At 44.9% G+C, this 24,942-nt stretch overlaps 1 protein-coding gene across 11 annotated transcripts in view; it reads left to right on the top strand.

The window, feature by feature from the left end:
• Positions 1 to 24,942, top strand: part of LOC110533185 (teneurin-3) — a 410,089-nt gene that overhangs the window by 337,286 nt on the left and 47,861 nt on the right. For all 11 annotated transcript variants that reach the window (XM_036933606.1, XM_036933607.1, XM_036933605.1 and 8 more), the window contains 4 exons: positions 251 to 379; positions 13,179 to 13,310; positions 13,572 to 13,707; positions 15,633 to 15,776. In XM_036933606.1, coding sequence (XP_036789501.1) covers positions 251 to 379; positions 13,179 to 13,310; positions 13,572 to 13,707; positions 15,633 to 15,776 — 541 coding nt within the window. The remainder of the gene's footprint in view (positions 1 to 250; positions 380 to 13,178; positions 13,311 to 13,571; positions 13,708 to 15,632; positions 15,777 to 24,942) is intronic.

Below are 24,942 nucleotides of genomic sequence, written 5' to 3'. Positions count from 1 at the left end.
TGTATTAAATTAGATCATGTTGAATTGTATTGAATCTTATTGAATTATTTTGTATTTAATTTAATTATGTTGAATCATATTGAACTGAATTGAATTGTATTGAATCACAGTGACTCATATTGAATTGTATTGACTCACAGTGACTCATATTGAATTGTATTGACTCATATTGAATTGTATTTCATCGTATTCAATTATATTGAATTGTATTACTCGTATTGACTCGTCTTCATATTGAATCGTATTGCAGGAGGAAAATGACATCCCCAGCTGTGACCTGAGTGGTTTCATCAGGCCCAGTCCTGTCATCGTGGCCTCTCCCCTCTCTACCTGCTTCAGGTCCTCACCAGAGGATGGGCCCATCATACCTGAGACACAGGTGAGACATACACATCATCATACACACATTATCATCATCATACACACATTATCATCATACACAAATCATTATCATACACACATTACCATCATCACACACACTATCATCATCATCATACACAAATCATCATCATACACACATTATCATCATCATCATAAACACATTATTATCATCATACACACATTATCATCATCATCATACACAAATCATCATCATATACACATTATCATCATCGTACACACATTACCATCATTATACACATATTATCATCATCATCATACACAAATAATCATCATACACAAATCATCATCATACACACATTATCACCATCATACACACATTATCATCATACACACATTATCATCATCATCATACACACATCATCATCATACACACATTATCATCATCATACACGCATTATCATCATACACACATTATCATCATCATCATACACACATCATCATCATACACACATTATCATCATCATACACGCATTATCATCATCATATACACACACACACACACACGATCCGAAACCCAGACTAGTTGTACTGAATACACACACTTTTCCACAAACCCGTTATACCTAAGACTCAAGTGAGGTGACAGAGGAGAAAGGATACCTACAGTACATCAAACACCCACTGTACACACACCTCACAACACGGTCAGCTAGGGTTCGTCCAGTTCACTCAACTTCCAGCTCACTACCCCTCTCCACAGGCCCACTCAGTACCCTCATCTGTTCAACTCTCCTGTTCAACTCTCCTGTTCAACTCTCCTAATCAACTTTCCTGATCAACTCTCCTGTTCAACTCTCCTGTTCAACTCTCCTAATCAACTTTCCTGATCAACTCTCCTGATCAACTCTCCTGATCAACTCTCCTGATCAACTCTCCTGATCAACTCTCCTGTTCAACTCCCATGTTCAACTCTCATGTTCCACCCATCTGTTCAACTCTCCCGTTCAACTCTCCTGTACTGTAAATGATGTGTATCTTTTCTCCCCGAGGGAGATGACGTTTATGAATTTCCTTCTTGGGCTGTGGACAATGGAATTATGACATTAACACATCATGGTATTTTGCGGGAGTTGTTGTCCCACAACCAATCAGAATCCAGGATCCAAACAACCCGTTTTTTAATGCCCTATAACACCCCACACTGCTTCACCCAAGCTTTACCGGGACCTCAAACAGCCAACTCAGTTGGAACGGGAGGCCTCACAAAAAGCTGAGCCGACCTTCAGTACTTGAAGTATAAAAGCACACCTTTAACAGCCCAGTGAATACAAGGTCTAGCGATTTTCTAACTATTTGCACAGATGCTCTTTGTTTCGTTCAAAGAGGAGAAGCCTTGATGAAGAGAGAGAGCATTTAAATCCATGTATAGTCTTTCTAGCTGTGCCAGACACGGTGTGAATTGTTACGAGGGTCTCACACACACTCATGCACAGACTCATTCATAGATCAAAACCCAGGGTTTACCATTATGGCAGTATCACAGGCCAATCTGTGCAGAAGAGCATCTTCAGTAAAGCTGATACACACGAGTCCTCTCTGTATCTCTCTCTCTCTCTCTCTCTCTCTCTCTCTCTCTCTCTCTCTCTCTCCTTCTCCCTCTCCCTCCCTCTCTCCCCCTATCTCTCTCAACTCTCCTGTGTGGCCAGATAGACTTTGATTCCTCTTGGCCCAATGTCTGTCCCCTCTTCTCTTCTCTGGCACTCCTTCAGTCTAAAGCACTACTTTAATAAGGCTGCCTGCACCATCAGCCAAACAATACACACAGACACGCACAGACATAAACACAGACACGTACAGATATAAACACAGACATAAACACAGACACACGCAGACATAAACACAGACACACACAGACATAAACACAGACACGCACAGACATAAACACAGACACACACAGACATAAACACAGACACGCAGACATAAACACAGACACGCACAGACAAAAACACAGACACACACAGGCATAAACACAGACACGCACAGACATAACACACACAGACATAAACACAGACACACACAGACATAAACAAATCAAATCAAATGTATTTATATAGCCCTTCGTACATCAGCTGATATCTCAAAGTGCTGTACAGAAACCCATCCTAAAACCCCAAACAGCAAGCAATGCAGGTGTTGAAGCACGTTGGCTAGGAAAAACTCCCTAGAAAGGCCAAAAACTAGGAAGAAACCTAGAGAGGAACCAGGCTATGAGGGGTGGCCAGTCCTCTTCTGGCTGCGCAGAACATGGCCAAGATGTTCAAATGTTCATAAATGACCAGCATGGTGAAATAATAGGTCTGTGACAGGTAGCACGTCCGGTGAACAGGTCAGGATTCCATAGCCGCAGGCAGAACAGTTGAAACTGGAGCAGCAGCATGGCCTGGTGGCCTGGGGACAGCAAGGAGTCATCATGCCAGGTAGTCCTGAGGCATGGTCCTGGGGCTCAGGTCCTCGGAGAGAGAGAAAGAAAGAGAGAATTAGAGAGAGCATACTTAAATTCACACAGGACACCAGATAAGACAGGAGAAGTACTCCAGATATAACAAACTGACCCTAGCCCCCCGACACAAACTACCGCAGCATAAATACTGGAGGCTGAGACAGGAGGGGTCAGGAGACACTGTGGCCCCATCCGATGATACCCCCGGACAGGGCCAAACAGGAAGGATATTACCCCACCCACTTTGCCAATGCACAGCCCCCACACCACTAGAGAGATATCTTCAACCACCAACTTACCATCCTGAGACAAGGCCGAGTATAGCTCACAAAGATCTCCGCCACGGCACAACCCAAGGGGGGGGCGCCAACCCAGACAGGAAGATCAGATCAGTGAATCAACCCACTCAAGTGACACACCCCTCCTAGGCACAGCATGAAAGAGCACCAGTAGGCCAGTGACTCAGCCCCTGTAATAGGGTTAGAGACAGAGAATCCCAATGGAAAGAGGGGAACCGGCCAGGCAGAGACAGCAAGGGCAGTTCGTTGCTACAGAGCCTTTCCGTTCACCTTCACACTCCTGGGCCAGACTACACTCAATCATATGACCCACTGAAGAGATGAGTCTTCAGTAAAGACTTAAAGGTTGAGACCGAGTTTGCGTCTCTCACATGGGTATGCAGACCACTCCATAAAAATGGAGCTCTATAGGAGAAAGCCCTGCCTCCAGCTGTTTGCTTAGAAATTCTAGGGACAATTAGGAGGCCTGCGTCTTGTGACCGTAGCGTACGTGTAGGTATGTACTTCAGGACCAAATCAGAGAGATAGGTAGGAGCAAGCCCATGTAATGCTTTGTAGGTTAGCAGTAAAACCTTGAAATCAGCCCTTGCCTTGACAGGAAGCCAGTGTAGGGAGGCTAGCACTTGAGTAATATGATCACATTTTTTGGTTCTAGTCAGGATTCTAGCAGCCATATTTAGCACTAACTGAAGTTTATTTAGTGCTTTATCCGGGTATCCGGAAAGTAGAGCATTGCAGTAGTCTAACCTAGAAGTAACAAAAGCATGGATTCATTTTTCTGCATCATTTTTGGACAGAAAGTTTCTGATTTTTGCAATGTTACGTAGATGGAAAAAAGCTGTCCTTGAAACAGTCTTGATATGTTCGTCAAACAGGGTCCAGAGTAACGCCGAGGTCCTTCACAGTTTTATTTGAGACGACTGTACAACCATTAAGATTAATTGTCAGATTCAACAGAAGATCTCTTTGTTTTTTGGGACCTAAAATAAGCATCTCTGTTTTGTCCGAGTTTAAAAGTAGAAAGTTTGCAGCCATCCACTTCCTTATGTCTGAAACTCAGGCTTCTAGCGAGGGCAATTTTGGGGCTTCACCATGTTTCATTGAAATGTACAGCTGTGTGTCATCCGCATAGCAGTGAAAGTTAACATTATGTTTTCGAAAGACATCCCCAAGAGGTAAAATATATAATGAAAACAATAGTGGTCCTAAAACGGAACCTTGAGGAACACCGAAATTTACAGTTGATTTGTCAGAGGACAAACCATTCACAGAGACAAACTGATATCTTTCCGACAGATAAGATCTAAACCAGGCCATAACTTGTCCGTGTTGACCAATTTGGGTTTCCAATCTCTCCAAAAGAATGTGGTGATCAACGGTATCAAAAGCAGCACTAATGTCTAGGAGCACGAGGACAGATGCAGAGCCTCCGTCTGATGCCATTAAAAGGTAATTTACCACTTTCACAAGTGCAGTCTCATTGCTATGATGGGGTCTAAAACCAGACTGAAGCATTTTGCATACATTGTTTGTCTTCAGGAAGGCAGTGAGTTGCTGCGCAACAGCCTTTTCTAAGAATTTTGAGAGGAATGGAAGATTCGATATAGGCCGATAGTTTTTTATATTTTCTCCTAATTTGCTTTCTAATAATCATGATCTTTTCCTCAAAGAAGTTCATGAATTTATTACTGCTGAAGTGAAAGCCATCCTCACTTGGGGAATGCTGCTTTTTAGTTAGCTTTACGATAGTATCAAAAATACATTTCGGATTGTTCTTATTTTCCTCAATTAAGTTGGAAAAATAGGATGATCGAGCAGCAGTAAGGGCTCTTCGATACTGCACGGTACTCTCTTTCCAAGCTAGTCGGAAAACTTCCAGTTTGGTGTGGCGCCATTTTCGTTCCAATTGTCTGGAAGCTTGCTTCAGAGCTCGGGTATTTTCTGTATACCAGGGAGCTAGTTTCTTATGAGAAATGTTTTTAGGTTTTAGTGTTGCAACTGCATCTAGGGTATTGTGCAAGGTTAAATTGAGTTCCTCAGTTAGGTGGTTAACTGATTTTTGTCCTCTGACGTCCTTGGGTAGGCAGAGGGAGTCTGGAAGGGCATCAAGGAATCTTTGTGTTGTTTGTGAATTTATAGCACGACTTTTGATGCTCCTTGGTTGGGGTCTGAGCAGATTATTTGTTGCAATTGCAAATGTAATAAAATGGTGGTCCGATAGTACAGGATTATGAGAAAAACATTAAGATCCACAACATTTATTCCATGGGACAAAACTAGGTCCAGAGTATGACTGTGACAGTGAGTGGGTCCAGAGACATGTTGGACAAAACCCACTGAGTCGATGATGGCTCCGAAAGCCTTTTGGAGTGGGTCTGTGGACTTTGAATATTATCTGCTATGACTACAAGGTCCGATAAGTATTCAGGGAACTCAATGAGGAACGCTGTATATGGCCCAGGAGGCCTGTAAACAGTAGCTATAAAAAAGTGATTGAGTAGGCTGCATAGATTTCATGACTAGAAGCTCAAAAGATGAAAACGTCTTTTTTTTTTTGGTAAATAGAAATGTGGTATCGTAAATGTTAGCAACACCTCCGCCTTTGCGGTATGCAAGGGGGATATGGTCACTAGTGTAACCAGGAGGTGAGGCCTCATTTAACACAGTAAATTCATCAGGCTTAAGCCATGTTTCAGTCAGGCAAATCACATCAAGATTATGATCAGTGATTAGTTCATTGACTATAATTGCTTTTGAAGTAAGGGAGCTAACATTAAGTAGCCCTATTTTGAGATGTGAGGTATCACGATCTCTTTCAATAATGACAGGAATGGAGGAGGCCTTAATCCTAGTGAGATTGCTAAGGCGAACACCTCCATGTTTAGTTTTGCTCAACCCAGGTCGAGGCACAGACACGGTCTCAATCGGGATAGCTGAACTGACTACACTGACTGTGCTAGTGGCAGACTGGCTGGCTAACAGCCTGCTGCCTGGCCTGCACCCTATTTTATTGTGGAGCTAGATGAGTTTGAGCCCTGTCTATGTTGGTAGATAAGATGAGAGCACCCCTCCAGCTAGGATGGAGTCCGTCACTCCTCAGCAGGTCAGGCTTGGTCCTGTTTGTGGGTGTCCCAGAAAGAGGGCCAATTATCTACAAATTCTATCTTTTGGGAGGGGCAGAAAACAGTTTTCAACCAGCGATTGAGTTGTGAGACTCTGCTGTAGAGCTCATCACTCCCCCTAACTGGGAGGGGGCCAGAGACATTTACTCGATGCGACACATCTTTCTAGCTGATTTACACGCTGAAGCAATGTTGCACTTGGTGGCCTCTGACTGATTCATCCTATCTCAGACCCCGTAACGGGAGGAGTAGAGACAAGAGAAGGCTCGGCCTCAGACTCTGACTCGCTGCTTAATGGGGAAAACCGGTTGAAAGTTTCTGTCGGCTGAATGAGCGACACAGGTTGAGCATTCCTACAGCATTTCCCTCCAGAAACCATGAGAAAGTTGTCCGGCTGCGGGGACCATGCGAGGGGATTTTTACTAACGTTACTGTCTGTACTTACTGGTGGCACAGACACTGTTTCATCCTTTCCTACACTGAAATTACCCTTGCCTAACGATTGTGTCTGAAGCTGGGCTTGTAGCACAGCTATCCTCGCCGTAAGGCGATCGTTCTCCTGTATATTATGAGTACAACGACTGCAATTAGAAGGCATCATGTTAATGTTACTACTTAGCTTCGGCTGTTGGAGGTCCTGACGAACCACGTCCAGATAAAGCGTCCGGAGTGAAAAAGTTGAGTGAGGGGAAAAAACAAAAATATAAACGGTAATTCAAAAGTAAAAAACGTAAAGTTGTCAGGTAGCAAAGTAAGGTTGGCAACAAAATGCACAAAATGCACAGCAACACGTAAACAAGTCTGCAAGTTGTGACCGGAAATGGCGTCAGCAGACATAAACACACACAGACATAAACACAGACACACACAGACATAAACACAGACATAAACACAGACACGCACAGATATAAACACAGACATAAACACAGACACGCACAGACATGAACACAGACACGCACAGACATAAACACACACAGACACAAACATAAACACAGACATAAACACAGACATACACAGACATAAACACAGACAGGCACAGACATAAACACAGACATAAACACAGACAGGCACAGACACGCACAGACATAAACACAGACACGCACAGACATAAACACAGACATGCACTGACATAAACACATACTGACATAAACACAGACAGGCACAGACACACACAGACATAAACACACACAGACATAAACACAGACACGCACAGACATAAACACACACAGACACAGACATAAACACACACAGACAGGCACAGACACGCACAGACATAAACACACGCAGACATAAACACAGACATGCACTGACATAAACACGCACAGACATAAACACAAACAAAGATAAACAGACACACACAGACACTCACAGACATAAACACACACAGACATAAACACAGACACACACAGGCATAAACACAGACAGACACACAGACATACACACATAGACACACACATATATAAACAAACACAGACATAAAAACACACAGACAAACACACACAGACATAAACACACACAGACATACACACACAGATATAAACACACAGACAAACACACACATACACACACAGACATAAACACACACACACAGACACTTAGACATAAACACACACAGACATAAACACAGTACAGACAGTAACGCAAACACACACTGAGAAACGCAAGCAATCAGACACAGGCACACACATAATACACAGAAACACTCACAAACTCTCTCATACACACACAGCGACAAGCACACAGTAACAGGCATCGTGCCCCAGCCCAGCCAGTCCCCAAACGATCCGGGTCCTGATTTGAATTAGTTCCGGTTGTTATGAGCAGAACTATAAAGCCTCAGAGCTCATGCAACAAGAGGCGGGTGGTGAAGGAGGTTAGCGTTTTATAAAGGGACGCAGGGGTCGGACAGCTATACCCCAGGGGCCTTCACAAGGGGGGTGTGTGTGTGTGTGTGTGTGTGTGTGTGTGGTGAGGAAAGGAAAACACAGTAAAAGGAACCCAGCACTAACACAAAGCCGTACTAAAGCAGTCAGTCACAGAGAGCTGCTATAACTGGTAACAGACATGTCCACTAAGAGTCCTCGTTGGAAGAGAGCAGTCTTGCTAAGGAAAGTACTTTGGATTACACACACACACACACACACACACACACATACACTTGGCTGTCATGTGGGAATAACACGCTATTGTGTGCTCGCTGTTCCACAGAGGAGAAAGAATGGAAGCAGAAGACCAAAAAAAGGTTAGCCAAGTGTGTTCAGTTGGAGCACAATGAGACAGTGGTTTTCAATTTCTGGATGAAACCATGAAACCAGAGACCAAAATTCTTCAGGTCCCAGAACCCAATACATAGGCGTCGTTGTTACCGCTGACGGGTTCTACTAACACAAAGGACCAGAAGAAAATAGTTGAGACAAGGTCTCTGACACGCAACTCTCACAGAGTGATGACACTGGAGCACTTGATCGCCTTTTCCATGTGTCAAACAGAATAGGTCCTGTACGCTTTTTCAGACGAATATCAATCGTGAAATCTATTCAAATCAAAGTTGTAAGTTAAACTAAGGTTTATCCCCAGAGAGATACTGTAGAAAACCTTTTTTTCCTCCCCAACCACATTTGGCATGACTCTAAAATCCTCCTGCGTGGTGATTTGAGTCTAGATATTCCTTTTAGAGATGTTTACACTATGTGATGTTGGTGCACACCAAATCCAGTCAGAGGTGGTAGCAGGGTCATGGGGTTGACTGTAGCCTGCGGTTATTAGCTGAACACACACACACACACACACACACACACTGAGCTGCAGCCTTAGCTGTCTCTAACAGTTGATCTGGATACCAACAAGTATAACAGTGTAGTCTGTTGCTATGTTTTCACCCTATTTGTTTGGATGGAGGTAGTGTATTGGTTTAGGTGGTTTAGTGGATATTGCAGACCGAGCTCTCTCTCATATCTGCTGGATTACTCAGAGTTGTCGGCTCCTTATCCAGATCAGACACACACACACTCACGCCTCTCCAGTCTCCACACCGTTCCCGTACAACATACAACTGCACAGCCATGACATTACAAAAGTATGTAACAAAGGTTCTATAGCAAAGGTTCTGTTGAGGTGTTTCAGCCAATAAGGTGGATTGGCAGTACTTGTGCTAACTATTGACCCAAGCCCAACCTATGGCATTATCCAATGTGTGTTATTAAAGGAGTGGTGGTTTTAAATGGATACTTCGGGATGCTGGCAATGAGGCCCCAATCACATAGTATCCCTTTAAGATACAGCGCCAGTCCATTACCCCCATAGCCATATGTTTTCATTACACTTCCCCTTTAATGGCGGGTGGCACGTCAAAATAAAGCACCCGTTTATTGTTTGATCTCGGCTCCGCTCATTAAACCCTTTAATGAATTACCAGTTGGTATTATTATTATATTATGCAGTTAAAAAAAATTGCACCCTTCTAGATTGCAAAAGAAAACACACACTAGAAAGCAGACACGCACACACACCAGAGAAGATGTAATAACAGAGTGTTTCTATCAGGAGTTAGTTTAAAGCCAGGAGAAACATGCTCTTAGGCCAGACGTTGTAATTAGAGCTAGCTGGGGAGACCAGGGTGGGGTCCCTTCGCTGGCAGAGTATGTTCAGGACACACACAGTATGTGCGGACACACAGTTTACCCGAAAGAAAACACACCCGCCGCACATGGTAATTAAGTCTGTGGTTACGGTGACACTGGCTGTGTGTGTGTGTGTGTGTGTGTGTGTGTGGGGGGGGTAAAGCCGTGGTGGCCACAAAATCTGTTACCTTTTACCCGTCACTTTTTCCACCCTCAATTTGTTTTTTATTTTGATTGATTCTGTTGTTATTGGGCAACCATGTTGGATATCAAAGGCTCGCTGAGACCCACGTCAAGCCTCCCTCCCCCATCTAATGAAAATACAGGCTGATCCAATACCTCTGGGAGGGACAAGAGAGAGAAAGAGAGAGTATAATAAGGAGAGAGGGAGGAGAGAAAGAGAGAGTGAAGGAGTAAGGAGAGAGAGGGAGCAGGGAGAGAGAGAGGGAGACGGGAGAGAGAGAGGGGGAGCAGGGGGAGAGAGAGGGGGAGCAGGGAGAGAGAGAGGGAGCAGGGGGAGAGAGAGAGGGAGCACGGGGAGAGCAGAGGGAGAAGGGGGAGAGAGAGGGGGAGCAGGGGGAGAGAGAGAGGGAGCAGGGGGAGAGAGAGAGGGAGCAGGGGGAGAGAGAGAGGGAGCAGGGGGAGAGAGAGAGGGAGCAGGGGGAGAGAGAGGGGGAGCAGGGGGAGAGAGAGAGGGAGCAGGGGGAGAGAGAGGGGGAGCAGGGGGAGAGAGAGGGGGAGCAGGGGGAGAGAGAGAGGGAGCAGGGGGAGAGAGAGGGGGAGCAGGGGGAGAGAGAGAGGGAGCAGGGGGAGAGAGAGGGGGAGCAGGGGGAGAGAGAGGGGGAGCAGGGGGAGAGAGAGAGGGAGCAGGGGGAGAGAGAGGGGGAGCAGGGGGAGAGAGAGGGGGAGCAGGGGGAGAGAGAGGGGGAGCAGGGGGAGGGAGAAGGGGGACAAGGGGGAGACAGAGAGAGACAGAGAGAGAAAGACTAGAGCTAGAAAGTGAATACAGTTGAAGTCAGACGTTAACATACACCTCAGCCAAATATATTAAAACTCAGTTTTTCACAATTCCTGACATTTAATCCTAGTAAAATGTCCCTGTCTTAGGTCAGTTAGGATCACCACTTTATTTTAAGAATGTGAAATGTCAGAAAAATAATAGAGAGCATTATTTATTTCATCACATTCCCAGTGTGTCAGAAGTTTGCATACACTGAATTTGTATTTGGTAGCATTGCCATTAAATTGTTTAACTTGGGCAAATGTTCCGGGTAGCCTTCCACAAGCTTCCCACAATAGGTTGGGTGAATTTTAGCCCATTCCTCCTGACAGAGCTGGTGTAACTGAGTCAGGTTTGTAGGCCTCCTTGCTCACACACGCGTTTTCAGATCTGCCCACAAATGTTCTATAGAAATAAGGTCAGGGCTTTGTGATGGCCACTCAAATACCTTGATGTGTTGCCCTTAAACAATTTTGCCACATGTTTGGAAGTTTGCTTGGGGTCATTGTCCATTTGGAAGACCCATTTGCGACCAAGCTTTAACTTCCTGACTGATGTCTTGAGATGTTGCTTCAATACATCCACATAATTTTCCTCCTTCATGTTCCTCCTTCATCTATTTTGTGAAGTGCACCATTCCCTCCTGCAGCAAAGCACCCCCACAACATGATGCTGCCACTCCCGTGCTTCACAGTTGGGATGGTGTTCTTCGGCTCCCCCTTTTTCCTCCAAACATAACGATGGTCATTATGGTCAAACAGTTCTATTTTTGTCTATTTTTGTATCAGACCAGAGGACATTTCTCCAAAAAGTATGATCTTTGTCCTCATGTGCAGTTGCAAACCGTAGTCTGGATTTTTTATGGTGGTTTTGGAGCAGTGGCTTCTTCCTTGCTGAGCGGCCTTTCAGGTTATGTCGATATAGGACTATTTTTACTGTGGATATAGATACTTTTGTACCTGTTTCCTTCATCTTCACCTGGCTGTTGTTCTGAGATTGAGTACGTTCATCTCCAGGAGACAGAATTCGTCTCCTTCCTGAGTGGTATGACGTGGTCCCCTGGTGTTAATACTTGCGTACTATTGTTTGTACAGATGAACACGGTACCTTCATGCATTTGTACATTGCTCCCAAGGATGAACCAGACTTGTGGAGGTCTACAGTTTTTTTTCTGAGTTCTTGGCTGATTAATTTTTATTTTCGCATGATGTCAAGCAAAGAGGCACTGAGTTTGAAGGTAGGCCTTGAAATACATCCACAGGTACACCTCCAATTGACTTAAATGATGTCAATTAGCCTATCAGAAGCTTCTAAAGCCATGACATCATTCTCTGGAATTTTCCAAGCTGTTTAAATGCACAGTCAACATAGTGCCTTTATACTTCTGACCCACTGGAATTGTGATACAGTGAATTGAAAGTGAAATAATCTGTCTGTAAACAATTGTTGGAAAAATTACTTGTGTCATGCACAGCGTAGATGTCCTAACCGACTTGCCAAAACTATAGTTTGTTAACAAGAAATTTGTGGAGTGGTTGAAAAACGAGTTTTGTATGTTAACTTCCGACTTCAACTGTATGGAGTGATAGGTCTTTGGAATCTAATGGACTTAGTAAATACCCTCAGTGCCTGTGATGTGTAGAGATTTGAGGTCCTTTTCCATTTAATTCCAACCTCCTCATACCCTCACTGACTCACCCTCCAAATCCCAGCCAGGGAGCTCTTTGGCCCCTGCTTTGAAAAGAGGGTGAAATGTGTTGGTGTTAGGAGAGGCTAAAAACATCAGAGACACCTAACACCCAGGGCTTTCTGGAGCATTACACTAATGAAAAGACAGTGGATAGACAGTGGCAGAGCTCTGCACACACACACACACACACACACACACACACACACACACACAGTGGAGGCGCTCTGCACAGAAGATAACCTCTGCTTATGGTTAAATGAAACGGCCTTCTGTACGAGGACAGTCACTACACTGAGAAAACAGGCCAGGGAGATCTGTCTCTCTCTATTTTCCTTCTTCCTTTCTCTCCAAATAGTTTTCACAGATGAATGAATAGCATTCTTGCCTCCGTGTGACCTCTCCGTTCTCTTGTCACTTTGCCACACCACCCGGAGTGTAGCTGTACTGAGACTTTTCTGAACCCTTTCGGCTTTGATGTTCTCACTGAAAAGTGTTCAAAGATGACATTCTCCACTCCAGTCCTCTCAGGGTGTGCTAAGATGTACTAACCCTTCTTGACCCACTCTCCTTTGATGTGTCGTCCCGTCCCCCGTCCCCCCCAACAGGTCCTCCAGGAGGAGACGTCCATCCCGGGCAGCGACCTCAACCTGCTGTACCTGTCCTCGCGGGCGGCCGGCTACAAACCTGTCCTCAAGGTCACCATGACACAGGCCAGTGTGCCCTTCAACCTCATGAAGGTAGGGATTTCTTCTTTAGGTGTACCTAAATTGTGACTGGCATTGCTATCTCCGTAGGTCTTGTAGGTGTTACATTTCAGACCAAAATACAGTGAATACAAAATACAGTGAACATTTGAGTAAATGTGCTAACACAAAACCAGGGCTACAGTTTATTTGGATGTGAAATGCCTTTTGAGTGCAAAATGTACAGTCAGTCTTGCCCTAGGTGGCCATTATAATGCCCGTCTGAAAATGAGTTTATTCCATAATCAATTCCAGGTGCACCTGATGGTGGCGGTGGTGGGGCGTCTGTTCCAGAAGTGGTTCCCTGCCCAGCCCAACCTCTCCTACACCTTCATCTGGGACAAGACAGACGCTTACAACCAGAAGGTCTATGGCTTGTCTGAGGCAGTCGGTGAGTACTGTGGAGCAGGCCAAAGTACGCCACGAGTTAAAGGGAAATTGAAAACATGTTCATATTCATCATCTCCAGCACCAACCCAACATCAACGTGCGTTTCAATGTTTTGTGGGGGAAAAGATAGAGGGAGATAAATGTTTAAAATGACGTCATCGGTGTGCATCATGTGATTTTAAGCAATTGCCTACTAATTGCTTACTAATAGTCTACTAATAACTTATCTTCCTCTATTTTGTTACTACAAAACATAGAAACGCGGCCTTTTCACATATGTTGATGTTGGGGTGGTGCGCACATTTTGAAATGTCCCTTTCAGGTTGATTTATCCCCAAAGGGCATAAACTCTTGGGCATGAAAGGTGACAGGCAGACACACATACTATTTCTTCAGTGACGCTAACGTGCCTACTCCTTTGTCCTCCTTTCCTTCCTTCCTTTCCAAGTCCGTGTAGAGCACATACATGACATGTGCCTTTTGCTTAAACAGCTCTTTGTAAATGCCAAGGAAGCCCCTAACAGACTGCTGTCAAAGACCTGACTTCAGTCCGATGTGTGGGCTGAACGGTGAAGGAAGTGTTTTGGTCTAATACGGAACGTTGAGGCCTTCAGATCAGCCTGTGTGATGTCTGTCTCCACGACGATATGCTAATGAGTTCCACGCAAAACACAACTGCTGCTTTTGGTCGTTCTTCACTTGTTTTTCTTTTTTTTCTCTGTTGTTTTTTTCCTTTTTTTTCTCTGTTTTTTTTCCTTTTTTTTCTCTTTTTTTTTCTTTTTTTTCTCTGTTTTTTTCTTTCTTTTTTTCTCTGTTTTTTTTTCTTTTTTTTCTCTGTTTTTTTTTCTTTTTTTTCTGTTTTTTTTCTTCTTTTTTTTCTCTGTTTTTTTTTCTTTTTTTTCTGTTTTTTTTCTTCTTTTTTTTCTCTGTTGTTTTTTCTTTCTTTATGTGTTTTCTTTCCACACATATGATAACTCTACAACACAACTACCACCGCAGAGAGGAAGACATTGTTCTTTATTTTACACACGCACGCACGCACGCACACACACACACACACACACACACACACACACACACACACACACACACACACACACACGCTCAGCTTTCTGAAGGTCATGGCAAAAGATGGCTTCCTTCTAACTAAAATACAGCCGGGCGGTGCAGCTGCTTCTGGAGACCGTTGATGGTTGTGCTCACAATGACATCCCCAACCACACTTGTCACCCTACGCTCAAGCTGTTTCACTCTGAGTCCCCGACAGGCATGCAGACAGACATGCCGCGGCATGTTATTTTCAGTCCTGGGGGATCGGGGACGGAGGGAAAGGAAGTTGGCCAGTGTAAAACTACCCATGTTTCTCTCATGTGTAAATAAATACAAAATGACCGCCTTTACATAAACAAACTGTTAGACACTGTAGACGCTGCAGCGTTATTATTGTTGAGTCTAATGTATTCTTGCTTTGCCAGGAAGGAAGAGATAGGAGAAGGAATAGGAGGGTGTTATTAGAAATGGCCCAGGCCCAAGTCATATTGATTGATTGGGTTTTCACCTTCTAACCTCCCCTTCGTCAGCATTTGTTTTTTCCAATTGCATTATGTTTGTCTGGTAATTTGGCCTGCGCCATTATTGCCCCCTCGGAGGGGGGTTTGTCGTAATGTGATCGGCTGAAGACAGATAGGAGTTTAAAAAGAGCTGTAAGGAGATGATTATCAAGTTTGGGAAAGTTTTATTACAAACTGAGTGGAGGTGTTGAGATATGACGGCAGAGATGAATTGTAATTGTGTAAGACGACTAATTAGAATCCCTAATAATACCAATAACATTGTCTAGGCTTGTTCTTGTCGTTAGTCAGTTGGAGTCTTGTCATGAACAGTATCTGTGCTAACCCGACCCCCTCCTTCATGTTCCTGTTGTAGTGTCCGTGGGTTTTGAGTATGAGTCGTGTCTGGACCTGATCCTGTGGGAGAAGAGGACAGCCACACTGCAGGGCTATGAGCTGGACGCGTCCAACATGGGAGGCTGGACGCTGGACAAACACCATATACTGGATATCCAGAACGGTAGGAACATGACTGCACACACACACACACACACACAAAGCAGACATGCGTGGGGACGCTCCCACGCACATACAGGACCTCCCCACACACACTCTCTCTCTCTCCCTCACTCTCTCACACACAAACAAACTCACATTTACACACATGCACACAAACACACTCATCACCAAGGACTGTACATATGAATGGACAAAGCCATCAATCATGTGACAATATTCTTGCCTATGTGAAGACTCAACAGCGCATTGAAGCCAAGTGAAGTCTGTTAAGATGGAGTCTCATGGAGACATAACATACGCAGTTGGAACTATTCCAGGAAGTGACGTTGCAGGCTAGCTCAGTGCTGCCCCTTATCATTGAGTAACTCAAGTTGAAGGCTGACTGAGGTACTGCAGGCTGCCATGACCAACTAAATTATCATTAGAACTTCTGTGTGAGATTTTAAAATAATCAGTTCAAGGAAATACATCTGATGTATTGGAAGCAATTATTGGTACCATGATTGAAAAAAACGTTTTATTTACAGGACTATTGACCACGAAGATTGACATTTTTTTCCATTCACTATAATGGAGGATCCTGTTTTATGCCAATAATGCCTGCAGTACCACGGTCGGCCTTGAACTTCCGTGGCTTCAGTTAGAGGGAGCAGTTTTTCTCCCCTGCTCGTCAGACGCGTACAGATTCCCCCACCACCTCTACCTCCAGCTTAATGCCTATCCTACAGCCGTAACTCTAATTCATGCCTTGTTCACCTTTAGAAGCTACCTAAGTGGTCCTTCTCAACAGATTTACACAGGGCTTATCGTTATTCGCTGACATAAGCTTGTTAAACAGGAAGCTCAACAGCGCATCAATTACAGGTGCTATCTATCGTACAGACACGGTGAGGAGCTTTAAAAACACTAAGTCACATCACAGTAGACAGGAATGAATCGGGGAGTGTGTGTGTGTGTGTGTGTGTGTGTGTGTGTGTGTGTGTGTGTAAGCCACGACGGGCTGACTGACGACATATCTCATCTAGTGCCCATGTTAATGTAAACACTGCTAACCAAACGAAGAGCATCATCGACTTATCTGTCAGAGGGACCTTGATGGAGAGGGAGAGAGAGAGATTCTTTACGGGCCACCATGTCATTAACAAGACATCAGATAAGCTGTGATGTATGCCAGCCATGCCACCCTCTACCCTGACCAGTGACACTTCAACAGGAGAAACAGAGGGGGAGAGATGCCAGAGAGAGAGAGGGGGATGGGGAGAAGAGATGGGTGGAGGAAGGAAAGAGATGGAGGGGAAGATGTAGAGAGAGAGGAGGGAGGAGAGAGTGTTAAGTATCCCTAATACATACTGTAGGTCTAAAGACCTTAAAGAAGGTCAAATCCGGTTAAGACAGAATGTGTTCATAAGTGAATGTGTAGCAAAACCCCCACACACCCTCCCCTTATCCTCAACCCTCCCGTTTGACGTCCGTCCACTTTTCAAACTGACACGTGTTAATTGAATCAGCCCCGTCGTCGAGGCGACCAAATGACCATGACAGGAGTGGGAGAGATAAGATCAGCTCAGACCGGGACAGGGACGGGTGTCCGCTAGATTTGCCTGTCATAAATACCCTCCCAGACAGACTCTTAACAGAGCGGGAGTCTATAACAGACACACACATTGGATGTCAATAGGGACAGAGGGACAGAGGGGATCATGCTGGTTCCTAGTGAAGGCCCAATCTACCAGAGTAATGAGACTGGAGATGAGATGAGGCTGCAGTGGTGGAGACTGCTTGCTATCTGGTATCCTTGGGACGTCCATGCCCTAAACCCTATCCCTAACCTTAACCCCTACTCTAACCCTAACCATAACCCTTACCTATCCTTAACCCGTATATATCCCTAACTCTTACTTTAAACATTCTCAATTTCAATGGGGTAGGGACGTCCTAAAGATCCAACTGGGATTTCGTGAAAAGCAGGGAATTTATTGAAAGTTTCAGGAATTTTGCAACCGTATGTACAGAATATATGACTTTAGCTTCATTAAAATGTTATAATCTACACTCTTTTTAATGTGTGACCCATGCCCATAAACTGATGATTAAACAGAACTTTCCTTTATAACAACTCACGTTTATAGTTTATACCTACAGAGTTAGGAAACTTACCGTTTCCATAACCTCTGCTACTCTCTGTAGACTTACAGTATGGAAAAGATTATCCCACTGCTTTAAACAGTAGAGTAGGTTGGAAATAGTTGTAGCTATTGTAGTGGGAGCCAAAAGGCCTGCAGAATGAATGCATGGGTTATGGGAAGTCCTGGACTTATAAAACGTTAGACAACGACCAGCCGTCAGCCATCACATGACATGTTTGACATCACAGTCCTGTAGCAGACGCTCTTATTCAGTCACTCACATTCTGCACTCAGCAAACTGAAGCAGAATGATAAAATACTGTCAAGAAAATACTGCAAATGTGTCATAAGCAAGTCACTTCAGTAACTAGCTGCAGCGATCAAAGCCATAGACATTATTCTGAATATTCACAATACTGAGGGGGAAGCAGAGGAGGAGTCTGAGAATGACCAAAGTGTCTGATATTGAATACAGGCTATGTAGTAGTGTGAAGGAAGGACATTGATGCGCTGAATCCTAATTGCTGTTAAACGCTTCCCCTCCATTCATCCTCTGGTTCACACACATTAACTCACAATGCTCGTAGCCCGCTACAGAACACACACCCAGCTAATGAACGTACAGTCACGTGTCCGGTTGTTTGGTTGTCGGGGGCGATCGTTGTCAAGCAGGCTCAGGTTGCCGGGGCGGTGGTGTAGGGGTTACAGGGGGTGGGGGGGGGGGGGGGGGTTTACGGGGTCTTGCTCTTTCAGTCATCCAACTCTTTAGTGACACTAAGCCTTCTTTCAACTCTCCGGCTTAGTCTCAGCTGTCTGAAGGAATTCCGCTGGTCTTTCATCTCACACACACACACACACACACACATACAAACACACACACACATATACACACGCAAACACACACGCACATACACCACGATCACACACATATACACACACACAAACCCACATACACACAAACACGCACACACATACACACACATGCACACACACATGCATACACACACATATGAACACCCTATACATACAGTTGGCAGTTTGACCCAGACCCAACACCCCCACTCTCCCACCCTCCTCTGGGTCCCAGTTAGTCACCCCTCTCCTTATCCCACTTTCCCTCCTTTTCCAAGACCCCCAAACACGCACATACACACACTCACCCCCCTCAACACACACACACCTACTACCCCAACCACCCCATTACAACCCCATATCTCCATCTCCCTCCCTGGCCCTTTGCTTGGCCCCATTACTCCATCAGTTAGCACAGAAATCAGACCCCATTACTGGGGCATCTCAGACAGCCTCCTACTCACAGGACACTGGACCTCCATTACTGCTTTGTAGCCCCAAAATGGCCACCACAACACAGTTCCTGTGCATCAGTCCTCCAGTCCACCTACTAGGACAGGACACTGTACTGCCTCTGTTTCCCCAAAATGACCGCCACAACATAGTTCCTGTCCTTCAGTCCTTTAGTCCACCTACTAGGACCCAGATAGGACACAGGACTTGCATTACTGCTCTACAGAGCCAAAATGGCTACCACAACAAAGTTGTTTTGGTGATATGTAACTTTTAAGTTGCATGTATTTGGAACAATCTACATTGGTCAGTCCAAAATTACTTTTGAATTCTGTCATGGAAATAAATCTATTTCCTGTTACCAAGTAATTTACGGCTCATCTGCCTTTAGTTTTCCATGTGGACCAATTTATTTGTGAATTCTGAAAGGTTATCCAAGGATTGTTCCATAAGGTTGTGTTTTTAGGGAGTGATATTGGTTCTTGTATAATACATTTTGTTTTCCTCCATGTGGTTATAGTGTTTTTAACTATACTGTTGTTTATGTGGTTGTAATGACAGCCTTGTCGTTGTTAGTCTCTGTCTTCTTCCCCTGGCCACAGGAAGTGTGTCACATATCACAGTACAATGGCAGAGGACACACTACCCTTCTTCTCCTTCCTTCCCTCCATCCCTCCCTCCTTCATCCCTCCTTCCCAATGTCCTCTATCTGTCACCACATCCATCAAATTACCAGTCATCCCTCTCTCTAAATCCCCAGGGCTTTCACTAGCCGAGAACTTGAGCCCTCACAGCAGTGATGTGTGTGTGTGTGTGTGAGGGTCTCGTGCGTGTCACTGCACTACACACCCAGATCAAACACACTGACTAACAGATCCCTCTCACTGTGAGATTGATGTCCAGATATTTATTTCCTTGAAAGATGCATTTATACGCATCGATTTATTTCAAATGCGAGCAGCTTCTAGTATTTCTCCTTCTGCAGTGATATCTGAATGAGAGCCTGTTGTGCTTTCTGGTTTATATCACACATGTATGTACACACACACATAACACACACATTACACACACACACACATTCATTATGTCACCCCCCGCTAGATAGACATGTAAGAAATGTTGGCCAGCAGCAGTTAAGTGATAGATGACCACATCACAGCTTTCTCCTCGTAGACTATCATCACCACACGTCTTTTATCAGACATCTCCTCTTACGTAAGGCCTCTAGGAATCCAGGAATCTGTCAGTCGCTCGACAGTTTAGAGAGAGGGAAAAGAGAGGGAGGAGAGGGAGAAGAGAGATGAGAGGGACAAGAGAGAGATGAGAGGGACAAGAGAGAGAGGAGAGGGCGATGAGAGGGAAAAGAGAGAGAGGAGAGGGAGATGAGAGGGAAAAGAGAGGGAGGAGAGGGAGAAGAGAGAGATGAGAGGGAGAAGAGAGATGAGAAGGAAAAGAGAGGGAGGAGAGGGAGAAGAAAGAGAAAAGAGAGGGAGGAGAGGGAGAAGAGAGAGAAAAGAGAGGGAGGAGAGGGAGAAGAGAGGGAGAAGAGAGAGATGAAAGGGAGAAGAGAGAGATGAGAGAGATGAGAAGGAAAAGAGAGGGAGGAGAGGGAGAAGAGAGAGATGAGAGGGAGAAGAGAGAGATGAGAGAGATGAGAAGGAAAAGAGAGGGAGGAGAGGGAGAAGAAAGAGAAAAGAGAGGGAGGAGAGGGAGAAGAGAGAGATGAGAGGGAAGAGAAGGAAAAGAGAGGGAGAAGAAAGAGAAAAGAGAGGGAGGAGAGGGAGAAGAGAGAGAAAAGAGAGGGAGAAGAGAGAGAAAAGAGGGGGAAGAGAGGGAAGAGAGGGAGAAGAGAGAGATGAGAGGGAGAAGAGAGAGATGAGAGGGAGAAGAGAGAGATGAGAGGGAGAAGAGAGAGATGAGAGAGATGAGAAGGAAAAGAGAGGGAGGAGAGGGAGAAGAAAGAGAAAAGAGAGGGAGGAGAGGGAGAAGAGAGAGATGAGAGGGAAGAGAAGGAAAAGAGAGGGAGAAGAAAGAGAAAAGAGAGGGAGGAGAGGGAGAAGAGAGAGAAAAGAGAGGGAGAAGAGAGAGAAAAGAGGGGGAAGAGAGGGAAGAGAGGGAGAAGAGAGAGATGAGAGGGAGAAGAGAGAGATGAGAGGGAGAAGAGAGAGATGAGAGGGAGAAGAGAGAGATGAGAGAGATGAGAAGGAAAAGAGAGGGAGGAGAGGGAGAAGAAAGAGAAAAGAGAGGGAGGAGAGGGAGAAGAGAGAGAAAAGAGATGGAGAAGAGAGAGAAAAGAGAGGGAGAAGAGAGAGAAAAGAGAGGGAAGAGAGGGAGAAGAGAGAGATGAGCGGGAGAAGAGAGAGATGAGAGGGAGAAGAGAGAGATGAGAAGGAAAAGAGAGGGAGGAGAGGGAGAATAAAGAGAAAAGAGGGAGAAGAGAGAGAAAAGAGAGGGAGGAGAGGGAGAAGAGAGAGAAAAGAGAGGGAGAAGAGAGAGAAAAGAGAGGGAGGAGAGGGAGAAGAGAGAGAAAAGAGAGGGAGAATAGAGAGAAAAGAGAGGGAGGAGAGAGAGAAGAGGGAGGAGAGGGAGAAGAGAGAGAAAAGAGAGGGAGGAGAGGGAGAAGAGAGAGAAAAGAGAGGGAGAAGAGAGAGAAAAGAGAGGGAGGAGAGAGAGAATAGAGAGAAAAGAGAGGGAGGAGAGAGAGAAAAGAGAGGGAGGAGAGGGAGAAGAGAGAGAAAAGAGGGGGAGAAGAGAGAGAAAAGAGAGGGAGAAGAGAGAGAAAAGAGAGGGAGGAGAGAGAGAATAGAGAGAAAAGAGAGGGAGGAGAGAGAGAAAAGAGAGGGAGGAGAGGGAGAAGAGAGAGAAAAGAGAGGGAGGAGAGGGAGATGAGAGGGAAAAGAGAGGGAGAAGAGAGAGATGAGAAGGAAAAGAGAGGGAGGAGAGGGAGAATAAAGAGAAAAGAGAGGGAGAAGAGAGAGAAAAGAGAGGGAGGAGAGGGAGAAGAGGGAGAAGAGAGAGAAAAGATAGGGAGAAGAGAGAGAATAGAGAGAAAAGAGAGGGAGGAGAGGGAGAAGAGAGAGAAAAGAGAGGGAGGAGAGAGAGAAAAGAGAGGGAGGAGAGGGAGAAGAGAGAGAAAAGAGAGGGAGAAGAGAGAGAAAAGAGAGGGAGGAGAGAGAGAATTGAGAGAAGAGAGAGAAAGAGGGAGAAGAGAGAGAAAAGAGAGGGAGAAGAGAGAGAAAAGAGAGGGAGGAGAGGGAGAAGAGAGAGAATTGAGAGAAGAGAGAGAAAGAGGGAGAAGAGTGAGAAAAGAGAGGGAGAAGAGAGAGAAAAGAGAGGGAGGAGAGGGAGAAGAGAGAGAAAAGAGAGGGAGGAGAGAGAGAAAAGAGAGAGAGGAGAGGGAGAAGAAAGAGAAAAGAGAGGGAGAAGAGAGAAAAGAGAGGGAGGAGAGGGAGTAGAGAGAGAAAAGAGAGGGAGGAGAGAGAGGGAGGAGAGGGAGAAGAGAGAGAAAAGAGAGGGAGGAGAGAGAGAAAAGAGAGGGAGGAGAGGGAGAAGAGAGAGAAAAGAGAGGGAGGAGAGAGAGATGGGCGAGATGAAGCCACAGCTCTCACTCCTTTTTTCCTCCGTCAGGCAGTTCCATCCTTTCAACTTCCTGTCTGCCGGCTTCAAAGCCCTGATTGGCCCTCAAACACTTCCTGTGTCGACGATGTCTTCCTTCCTGTGTCACAACACCAGTGTGTTCTCTAAGTGGACTCACAACTTGACACCCCCCCCCCTTCTCTCTTTGACTAGTTTTTCTATCACCCTCTTCTACCTGGCCAGCCTCTTCTCTACTGGGTGTGCAGGTCCAGATAAGCATAGTGTTTGGCAGCCATTATTGTGTCCATCCGGCATCTGCAACCACGACAGGTCTCTCAGGGGAAGCAGTGATGTCTGTAATCTGAAAGACAGCATTCATGGACAGGGGAAAAAGAAGCACTCTACTACCCAACTCACCCCGTCGACTCCAGACATCTCTCACACAAACTCATTCTCAATATTTCATTCTCTGTCATTCCCTTTTTCCTGGTCCTGTGTGTTTTGTCAGCACTCTCTCACACATAAAAGCACTCTCTCACACATAACCCACCTAAAGGCAGTAGGAGGCAGGTGTTTTTACACACACACACACACACACACACACCTCTCTCATAGCGTATACACTAACATATATTCTCCTGTATCCTCGTACCAACCGTCTCGTCTCTGATTGGTTGGGAGTTTGTAATGTGGTGACGGAAGAACCTGGAGTGGTGAAACCCTGTCCCCCTCCCTTCCTCTGGGCCTGTCTCCCCCCTTTATCTCCTCTCCCTCCTCTCCCCCCTCTTTCTCTTTCCTTATCAGGCCTATTCAGAGGCCTGTGGTGCTGTAGCTCCAGCAGCCAGCTCAGCAGGTGGGCCTCACTACCCACAATCCCACTGGAGTCCTTGGCACCTGGGGAAGCCGGGGTGCCTCGTTCTCATTCCCCCATTTTAAACTCTCCCTCTCTCTCCCTCTCCCTTTCCTTGGCCATGTCATTTAATGTAGTGTCTCACTTTAGGGAGCTGTTATTGTTTTCCAATTCTTCTGAGTTGGAAATCTGACAAAAAAATTGGTTGTGTTGATGTCAGAAGAGCTGGAGACAGTCAATCTCTTTCAGAGACCAAGCAAGCACCACAGGGAAGCTCTTATAACCATTACCTAGATTAAGTTTTTATATCCATTATCTAGATTAAGTTTTTATATCCATTATCTAGACTAAGCTTTTATAGTGATTACCTAGATTAATATTTTATAGCCATGATGGATTAAATTCGTATAGCCATCATCTAGATTAATTTATGTAGCCATTACCTAGATTAAGCTCTTATAACCATTACCTAGATTAAACTCTTATAATCATTACCTGGATTAAGCTCTTATAGCCATTACCTAGATTAAGCTCTTATAACCATTACCTAGATTAAGCTCGTATAACCATTACCTAGATTAAACTCTTATAATCATTACCTGGATTAAGCTCTTATAGCCATTACCTAGATTAAGCTCTTATAACCATTACCTAGATTAAGCTCTTATAGCCATTACCTAGATTAAGCTCTTATAGCCATTACCTAGATTAAGCTCTTATAACCATTACCTAGATTAAACTCTTATAACCATTACCTAGATTAAGCTCTTATAGCCATTACCTAGATTAAGCCATTACCTAGATTAAGCTCTTATAACCATTACCTAGATTAAGCTATTATAACCATTACCTAGATTAAGCTCTTATAGCCATTACATAGATTAAGCCATTACCTAGATTAAGCTCTTATAACCATTACCTAGATTAAGCGTGGACAAGCAACTAGCGTGAAATACCAACAGTGACAGGTCCAGAAGGATTATTATGAGAAATAGATTTTGGTTAATGACTATTGACCGGCACTGTACCGGATTGTAAAATAATCACACACATTTTGTTCCACGCTGTTACACACGCTAAAACACACATGGGTTGCAGTTCTCGATCTACACACACAAACGCACATATACAGTGTAACACACAGCACCTGGCCACAGTGGTGTTTTCCCTGGTAGGTCAGTCCAGGGCCTAACTGATTGAGTCGTTTTCCTACCCCAGGACCCTGTTCATTTGTTATTGTTGATTTCCCCTCACACACCAGAGTCCCAAAAGGAGAGGTGGTGTGTACGCAAGCACATACAAACACGCAC

Source organism: Oncorhynchus mykiss, chromosome 10 (assembly GCF_013265735.2).
Source record: "Oncorhynchus mykiss isolate Arlee chromosome 10, USDA_OmykA_1.1, whole genome shotgun sequence".
Lineage (NCBI taxonomy): Eukaryota > Metazoa > Chordata > Actinopteri > Salmoniformes > Salmonidae > Oncorhynchus > Oncorhynchus mykiss.
The sequence above is the reverse complement of the archived record's forward strand: the minus strand, read 5'-3'. Positions and strand labels throughout refer to the sequence as shown.